At 46.2% G+C, this 9,847-nt stretch overlaps 1 protein-coding gene across 1 annotated transcript in view; it reads right to left on the bottom strand.

Annotated features, from left to right (window-relative positions):
- The window catches only part of LOC122553155, a 32,678-nt gene extending 31,329 nt beyond the window's left edge, over positions 1-1,349 (bottom strand). Inside the window, exons 1-2 of the mRNA XM_043696743.1 lie at positions 1,156-1,349; positions 761-1,026 (exon numbers count right to left, since the gene is read on the bottom strand). Coding sequence (XP_043552678.1) covers positions 761-1,026; positions 1,156-1,349 — 460 coding nt within the window. The remainder of the gene's footprint in view (positions 1-760; positions 1,027-1,155) is intronic.
- Positions 1,350-9,847: the final 8,498 nt, after the last annotated feature.

Raw genomic sequence — 9,847 nt, 5'->3', positions numbered from 1 at the left:
CCTCTCTGACATTCGCTCCATCTCTCAGTCGCTCCCTCTCTGTCACTCCCTCTATATCACTTGCTCCCTCTCTGTCACTCACTCTCTATCACTCACACCCTCTCTCTCACTTGCTCCTTCTCTGTCACTTGCACCCTAATTGTCACTCCCTCTCTGTCATTCGTTTTCTGTCACTCCCTCTCTATCACTTGCACCCTCCCTGTTTTTCCCTCTTTCTCACTCCCTCTCTGTCACTCGCTTCCTGTCACTCACTCCCTCTCTGTCACTCGCTCCCTGTCACTCCCTCCCTGTCACTCCCTCCCTCTGTGCCTCTCCCTCTCTGTCACTCCCTCCCTGTCACTCCCTCCCTGTCACCTGCTTCCTCTGTGTCACTCCCTCTCTATCTCTCTGTCTATGTAACTCCCTCTCTGTCACGCCCTCCCTGTCACTCACTCCCTCTCTGTCACTCCCTCCCTCTCTGTCGCTCCCTCTTTGTCACTCACTCTGTCACTCGCTCCCTCTCTGTCATTCTCTCTCTGTCACTCCCTCACCGACTGGCAGGAGCCAGGGGAATGGTCTGTGATCCAGGGCAGTGAGCTGACTGCTGCTTCTGCTGGGGACAGAGTTTGGGAACTCGTGGGAGGGGCCAAGAGCTTGTGGAGGGGGTTTGAGATTTCGGGGCCTGGGTCTGTTATAAAGTTTATAAAATGTTAATTAAACAGGATGCTTCCATGGTGAAATCACTGGCAATCAAATCAATATTGTATTAGAGAATGCTTACTGGTCACATTCAGCCGGGTCCCGTTCCCAATGACTTGTCGCCAAATCTGACAGAAGTAGGTATTGGTGTCACTGAGCTGCAGCTCTCTGATGGTCAGAATGAAGCTGTTACTGGTCACATTTCTGGAAAGCTGAAACCGCTCAGAGTACCGCTGCTTCGATCGGTAAACACTGCCATCCGTATAATGACTCAGTATGACCGGCCCGCCTCGGGAATGTTGCCAGTGTACGGTGTATCTGTCCACGGTGTAATCACTAGCTCCCTCTCTGTCACTCCCTCCCTGTCACTAGCTCCCTCTCTGTCACTCCCTCCCTGTATGTCACTCCCTCTCTGTCACTCCCTCCCTGTCACTAGCTCCCTCTCTGTCACTCCCTCCCTGTCACTCCCTGACTGACTGGCAGGAGCCAGGGGAATTGTCTATGATCAGGGCAATGAGCTGACTGTGCTGCTTCTGCTGGGGACAGGGTTTGGGAGGGAATGGACTGAGAACCCGTGGGAGGGGCCAAGAGGCTGTGGATGGGGTTGAGAGTCCAGGGCCTGGGCCTGTTATAAAGTTTATAAAATGTTCATTTAAACAAGGTGCTTTCATGGTGAAATCACTGGCAATCAAATCAATATTGTATTAGAGAAAACTTACTGGTCACATTCAGCCGGGTCCCTTTCCCCAAGACTTTCCCCCAAATCTGACAGATGTAGGTATTGGTGTCACTGAGCTGCAGCTCTCTGATGGTCAGAATGAAGCTGTTACTGGTCACATTTCTGGAAAGCTGAAACCGCTCAGAGAATCCTCTCGATCGGGAAACACCGCCGTTTTGATAATGACTCAGTATGACCGGCCCGTCTCGGGAATGGTGCCAGTGTACATTATATTTGTCCACGGTGTAATCGACATTAGCGCTCCGCAAATCACAGCGAAATGTCACTGTCCCACCCTCAGTCACCGTCACTACTTCAGGGGATTGGATAAGAACTGTCCATTTATCCTGACCTGTGAATAGAAAATAACAGATCAGAACAGATGAGAAACTTCAAAATAATCACCTGGAAACGAAGCCATGACAAAATCTCCTGGATATAATCAACAGTTGCTGTGGATTCCAGCCACTAATCAGAAACCAAATTGTTTTGGACAACATCTGAGCTTTGCTCTTTCGTGTTACATTGTGCCGACCAACAGCTTCAGAGAGTATTTTGTTATCTAGGATGCGCAGTGGGACTCGGACAATGAGACCATAAAATAGAGGAGCAGAATTAGGCCATTCAGTCCATCATATCTGCTCTACCATTTGATCACAACTGACATTATCGCAGGGTGTTCCATTAGCCATTTTCCAGTCCTCTGGGACCCTCCCTGACTCGGGTGATTCCTGAAAGATCACCACCATCTCCTCTACAATCTCCTCAGCTATCTCATGGAGTGAAACAGGCTGGAAACACACCCTTTGGTCCAACCAGTCCATGAAGTCCAACCAATTCCTGAAGAAGGGCTCATGCCCGAAACTTTGATTCTCCTGCTCCTTGGATGCTGCCTGATCCGCTGCGTTTTTCCAGCAACACTTTTCAGCTCCAACCAGTCCATCCCAATCAAAATCCCAAAATGAACCAGTCCCACCTGCCTGTGCCTGACTCAGATTCCTCCAAACCTTTCTCATTCATGCACCTGTATAAATATCTTGTAAATGTTGTAACAGTCCCCACATGCACCACTTCCTCTGGAAGTGCATTCCAGGCCCGAACCACTCTCTGTGTTAAAGCCTTGCCCCCATGTCTTTCTAAAATCTTTTTGAAATCTCCTTCAGAACTTTGCACTGTACTCCATCTGGTCTGGGTGATTTATTCACTTTCAGACCATTCAGCTTCTCCAGCCCTATTTCCTACACTCACCTCTGCCCCTGGATCCTCTTGAAGTTCTGACTGGAGTCAGGGATGAACAAAAGCAAAGTTAAAACCAGACAACATGGTGAAGATGAGTGGGAAACAAGAGAACTGGGAAATCTTTAAGGACCAGCAGAGCATAACTGAAAAAGTAACGAGGTGGAGAAGGTGAAAGATGTGAGCACGCTATCTAGCAGTGAAAAGAGGATTGCAATAGGTTTTTTAGAGATTTGAAAGGTAAGATCTAGACAACAAAGGTCATTTGACCACGGCATAATGAGGCTACTGTCAGTTATGGTTGCCTCATCCTCTGCTGAGTATGTTTCTTCTTCCTTGGGATGAATTCCTGTTGTGCCTCCCAAATTACCCCAGAAACCCCTGCTATTGCTGCTCCACCATCTTCCCTTCTGAACTCCCTTCCAATCAACTCTGGCCAGCCCTTCACTCACATCTTTGTATTAACCTTTGCTCAATTGTAATCCTGTTACACATGATTCAATCATCTCCTTCTCGAACTGCCATGTGAATTCTGTCGTATCATGGTCACTGGTTCCTTGGGATTCCTTGACCTTGAACTCCTGAATCAAGTCCACCTCATTACATGTGTATTGCACCGTCTGAGAGACACAGGGATGAGGGCTTAAGGGCTTCAACAATTGGGAGGATCCACTTCGGGGCCAGGGTGGAGTTGAGGATGGGGAATAGTAAATGGTTTCCTGTCGTGGATGGGCTGAATCTCCAAACGAAGAGCAGGGTGAGCTCAGCCAGGATCACTGCAGCTCCCGCTAGCCCTAAGGTGCAAACATCAATGACCTTTCCTCCATCAATAGGTCAGAAATGGGAATGTTCACCAATGATTGTACAATGTTCAGCACCATTTGCGACTCCTCTGACACTGAAGCAGTCCATGTTGAAATGCAGCAAGGTTTGGACAATATCCAGGTTTGGGCTGACGTGTGATAAGTAAAACTGACAGGCAGTGAGCCCCATCTCGAATAAGAGGCAATCTCATTGTTGTTCCTTAACATTCAAAGGTATCACCATGACACAATCCCGCACTATCAATATCGAGGAGTTATCAATGACACAGAAATGTATCTGCACTCATCATATAAACACAGGGGCTACGAGAGCAGGTCAGAGCCTAGGTATCCTGCAGTAAGTAACTGATCTGACTCCTCAAAGATTGTCCACCACCTGCAACCCACAATCAGGAGTGTGGTGGATGACTTGCCTGGATGGGTGCAGTGACAACAACTCCCAAGAAGCTTGTCACCATCCAGGCTGAAGCAACCCTTTGATTGGTATCATATTCACAAATGTCCATACCATTACCGACGTGCAAACACAACAGTGTGCACACTCTGACACAGAGCTCCCTGCCCTGAGAGAGACACTGGGCAGGAGAAGGTCAGCTCCAGGAACACAGTGACAGATACACTTTCTTCTGGAAGGGGACACTTAGGAAGAACATAACTCCATGGAGATGGAGTAGGGGGGAGAGGATGCTGACTGAGAATGTGACAAGCAAAGGAAAGGGAGGGAATGGGTTCACAATCTGTAGGAGTTGAACTCAGTATTGAGCTCAAAGTTGTAAATGAGAATTTCTGGGGAAAGGTCACTGGAGCTGAAACATCAGCTTTAACTCATCTCTACAGATGCTGCCAGATCTGTGGAGCTTTTCCAGCAAATTCTGTTTCTGATTTCCAGCATCCACAGTAACTTTGGTTTTTATCAGATTTCCTCTTATCCACCTTCTCTCCAGAGAGAACAGCCCCAACGTCTTCAATCTGTCCTCATCGCTGAATTTCCTCATCCCTCAAACCATTTTCATAAATCACTTTTACACTCACTCTCCAAAGCAGTCACAACCTTCCTGTGGTGTGGGACCTATAACTGCACACAATACTTCAGCTGGGAATGAACAAGGGTCTTCTATAAGTTCCACATCAGCTCCCTGCTCTTGTACAGATGGACGGAGAGTGAGGTCAATAAAGCAGACAGTGTCCTCGGAGTGTGCAGGAAGTGATTTACAAGAATGGTTCAAGGGATGAGGAACTTCAGCGATGAGGAGAGATTGAAGATGTTGGGAACTTTCTGTCTGGAGAGGAGGCGGCTGAGAGGAAATCTGATTGAGATTTTTAAAATCATGAGCAGGCTGGGCAGAGTAGATAGGGAGAAGGGGTTTCTGCCTGTAAAAGGAACAAGAACAAGAGGGGCATAGATTTAAAGTGATCTGCAAATGAAGGAAATATGATCTGGCTTGGAAATGTGATGGAGGTAGGTTCACCTGAGCCTTTGAAGAGGAGGTTTGTTGCTGATTTGTACTGAAACGGTCTGCAGGGATACAGGGAAAACAGAGGAGATTGGCACGAGGTAACGATGATCGTTTGACAGGCTGGTACAGACACAATGGGCAGGATGGCCTCCTTCTGTGCTGTAATAATTCTCTGATTCTGCTCTTTCCCTTTGAGCCTACACTCGTTCCCATTCCCATACCATCCTGGTCCTGATCCACATAGCTCTCTCCACCCATTGTCCAAGCTCCTGTTTCTGGAACATTCAATAACTCCCCACCCCCTGAAACCATTTGCTCCCACAGCCCTAAAATTCAATTCATCCACATTTCACTGTCTCCTATCACAAATATCCAGTATCCAGTACCCTCAGTCGAACCCAATAACCTCACAGTGGAATGTACAGACCCACCAATGAGACCTATCCCTCTCCCACCATACTCAACCAAAGACCCACATACCTCCGCATGATCTGCTTTAATTTCGACAAGGTCTTTGAGAAGGTGCAACACCAGAGGCTGCCAAATAATGTCATAGCCCATAGTGTTAGGAGCAAGGTACTGGCATGGAGTGGGATTGACTGGCTGGCAGAAGGCAGAGAGTAAAGGTAAAGGATGTTAACCAGTGACTAATGGAGTCCCATTAGTGTCAGTCTGGGGTCTAGAGATGTTCATGTTATACATTATTGATATGGTCATTGCAACTGAGGGCACTGCTGCTAAGGTTGCAGATGACACAAAGCTATATGGTGGGACAGGTAGTGTTGAAGAAGTGAGGAGGCTGCAGATTGATGTGGACAGGCTAAAAGGGTGAGCGAAGACGTGGTGGATCGAATACAGTGTTGGAAAGAGTGAGGTTATGCACTTTGGTAGGAAGAATAGATGCATAGACTACGTTTTAAGAAGGGAAAGGCTTCAGAAATCTGTAGCTTAAAGTGATTTTGGAATCGTAGTTCAGGATTCCCTTAAGATTAATGTGCAAGTTCAGTTTATAGTTAGGAAGGCAAATGCAGTGTTGGCATTCATTTCAAGAGGGCTGGAATACAAGAGCAGGGGTGTAGTGTTGAGGCTGTATAAGGCACTGGTCAGACTGCATTTGGAATATTATGAACAGTTTCAGCCTCTATCTCAGGAAAGATATGTTGTTATATGAGGGACTTGCAGTAAACACACTGGATCATGAGCCAGGCAGGATGATGTCAGACTTCTGAGGCACTGCTGGTGAGAGCAATTCAAGTTTGCATCCTATTGGTTTGTCGACTCGCGGAGGGGCACACTGACTGGTTGAACATCCTAGTTCCATCTCAATCATCTCTTTTGGATTATTAAGGCAATTCCCCAGTTCCTATCCATTCCCCCAAGGCATTACCCCCACTGTATCAGTGAAAGTAGAAACACATAAAAGTATCACAGAGTCACATCACGTATTGAGGAGTCTATTTGATGGATAGATACTGAAGGTTCATTTACTTTGCCATAATTTGGTGATTTTTAAAAGTTCAGTGCTCCAATCAGAAACTTTGTGCAGAACTGGCATGGGATTCTCAAATGTCAGACACTGGAGCCCAGGAGTGGGACAACTGGACAGCATTGTTCAGTGTCACATCTCACACTATATGTTCCCATTGCACTGTGAGAAAGCCCAATTTCACCTTAAATAGGAAATTGTGAATTACAAAATACCAGCTCAAACACCAGCACACAATCCAAAATTGAAACTCAACATAGAACTCTATGGAAACAATTTCAAGCATTTACTTACCCACTGCGACAGAGAGCATTAGAAATAAGACAAACAATTTCTGTAAAAACATTTCAAATAAATGTATTTTTTCAATTGCTGACCTATCTCAGACTGTGTTGTAATGTTGCTGTTTCAGGGTCTCCGTAATGTGGAATGTCTTGAGGTTTGTGCATAAAGTACAGCACAGAAAGAGGAAGGAGGAAGTGGGCTGGCCAACAATGAAAGAATTTACTGTAAATGTATTGACACATTCCAGATCAGCAGTGAGGCCATGCTTCCTGTTTCTCTCCATCTCTCCGAATGCAAGTGAGCTGCTGAGGTGTGATGTTGAGCTCCACAGTGAATAGTTTCTGCATTACAAGCACAGTACTAGCAGCAAAGTGGTGTCCACACTGTGTCCATTCATATCCCTAACATGAACTGTGTCTCTGATAGGAACTATCCCGCAAGGTAACCTTGTCTCCTACAGGAACCATGAAGACTGAGATTTGTCACAGATTTCTGACTTTCTCCCACCAGGACCCTTCACAGAAATAGCAGCCCAAGGGGAAAGCAACATTAATGCTGTATGAAAGGAGACTGCTAATTGGGTTGAACGTGGATTCTGATTGGTGGAAGTGTTGCCTCCCACATTCTGATTTTATTGTTGGGTGTATGAGGAGCAAAATGTGAGAATACACCTTTCTAATAATTGCTTAAATATCTTTATTCAAACAATGAATTCAGCATTACAATCATTTAAAGCAATAGTGTATTTGGGGACAGTTAAATCCCTTTTATAATATCGAATCTACTTTGCAGTAATTAATCAATAAAATCTCCACTGAGCAAGAAATCTCCACACCACAGCTCTACCTGAAGATAGTTGTAGATAATTCTCCTTTAAGCTTCCCAGAATCTTCAAAACGAACCACAGATGAAATTAATATTCAAATAATTATCCTGAAATCTGTTCATTCATTTCTGGGACGTGGGTGTTACTGGCTGACCCAACATTTATTGTTTGTCCTTTGCCCCATTGAGAAATTGGGAGTGAGCTGCCTTCTTGAATCACTGCAGTCCATGTGGTGAAGGTGGACCCACAATACCCTTAGGGAGGGAATTTCCAGGATTTTGACTCAGTCACACTGAGCGTACATAATGTACTTCCAAGTCAGGATGGTGATTGGCAGATGGGTTGGTGCTCCCATGTATCTGCTGTCCTTGACCTTCTAGGTGGAAGTGGCCGTGAGGTTGGAAGGTGATGTCTGAGGACTTTTGTTGATGTTCTGCAGTGCATCTTGTAGATAATACACACTGCGGCTACTGAGTGTGGGTGGCTGAGGGAGTGAATGCTTCTAGATGTGGTGATAATTGAGAGAGATCGATGGGTGACCTTGTAGAGGTTTATAAACAATGAGAGTTATAGGTAAGGTGAATGAGAGGTCTCTTTTCTGTAGAGTGGGGTGTTTCAAGACTATCAGGCTTATCGTTAAGGTGAGGAGTGAAAGATTTAAAAACATGAGGGACAACTTGGTTTTTACACAGAGAGTGCTTCATGTGTGGAATAAACCTCCAGTGGCAGTGATAGATGCAGGTACAATTGCAATGTTTAAAAGACATTTGGATAAGTACATGGATAAGAAATGTTTTGAGGTATATGGCTGAAGTGCCGAGGGATGAGACTAATTTAGATTGGAATTATTGTCGGGATGGACTGGTTGGACTGAAGTGTCTGTTTCCATTCTGTATAACTCTATGACTGTAAGTGGGCTGCTTTCTCATGGATGGTATCAAACATCTAGAGTATTGTTGTACCCATCCAGGCAAGTGGGAAGTATTCTATCGCTTTCCTGTTGTATGGCTTGGAGATAGTGGACAAGTTTCAGGAGAAAGTGAGGACTGCAGATGCTGGAGATCTGGGTCAAAAAGTGTGGTGCTGGAAAAGCACAGCTGGTCAGGCAGCATCTGAGGAGCAGGAGAGTCGGGGGGTGATGATGGTAGGTTGGAGCGGAAAGGTGGGAAGGAAGATGAACAGGTAGGACAGTTCAAGAGGGCGGTGCCGAGTTGGGGAGTTGGATCTGGGATAAGGTTTGGGGAGGGGATTTGAGGAAATTGGTGAAATCGAGACGTGATCACTGTCAACGCCAGGGTTACTGTACTGGAACAGCTTGGCTATAGGTGCGGCAAGTTCTGGTGCACAAGGGTTCAGTACTACAGCTGGACACTATGGTGTCAGGGCCCATAGCTATTGCAGCATCCAGTGCCTCCAACTGTATCTTGATTAGATTAGAATAGATTAGATTAGATTACTTACAGTGTGGAAACAGGCCCTTCGGTCCAACAGGTCCACACCAACCTGCCGAAGCGCACCCACCCAGACCCATTCCCCTACATTTACCCCTGCACCTAACACTACAGGCAATTTAGCATGGCCAATTGACCTAAGATATCATGTATCTGTGGCCAAACTACTTACAATAAGTCACAGTGAAAATAGTTCATTAGCAAATAACTCAATCCCAGTGAGTGTGATGTAGTCACAGTGCTTTCCCTGCTATACATCCAAACCTTGTGCTGACTCATCAAAAACTGGTTTCAATATTACAGTTAGTGTCCTTCAGCCAAATACAGCGCAATCCAAAACTGCAATTTGTGAGTTTACACTGGGGAAAGCTGTGCTTTATACAGTCAGGGTAAAAGGTAACATCATTAAAGTCCCAGAGGGCAGCTCTTTCTTCACTAGTGAGGGTCATTGCGCCTCAGGTGACAGTGAGGTTGAGAAGGAGAGTCCTATATGATCACATCAGCCAGGGTGGGAATTGAGCCCATGCTGTTGGAGTCACTCTGCATCAGAAACCAAGCTTCCAGTCAAAGAGACAAAGACATGACAGGTGGCCCTGCTCTGTGAGAAAATAACAGAGGGCATTGAAGCAACTTCATTGCCCGAGAGTGAGGTATCCCTCAGATCATTGAAGGAAGGGGAGAAGAGTTAATGAGGGAGGAGGAGGGGCAGTGAGGGGGCATCAGGGAGTAGGTGAGGGAGTGAGAGAGGGGTCAGGGAATGGGTGAAAGTGCACTGAGTAGGGAGGGATATGAGTGAGTAAGGAAGGAGGGGTAAGACAGTGAATGAGGGGCAGGGACAGAGTGAGCGAGAGGGCAGTGAATGAGGGAACTGTGGGAGTGAGTGACG

Source organism: Chiloscyllium plagiosum, chromosome 9 (assembly GCF_004010195.1).
Source record: "Chiloscyllium plagiosum isolate BGI_BamShark_2017 chromosome 9, ASM401019v2, whole genome shotgun sequence".
NCBI classification, from domain to species: Eukaryota; Metazoa; Chordata; class Chondrichthyes; order Orectolobiformes; family Hemiscylliidae; genus Chiloscyllium; species Chiloscyllium plagiosum.
This window is presented reverse-complemented; position numbering and strand designations above follow the sequence as displayed.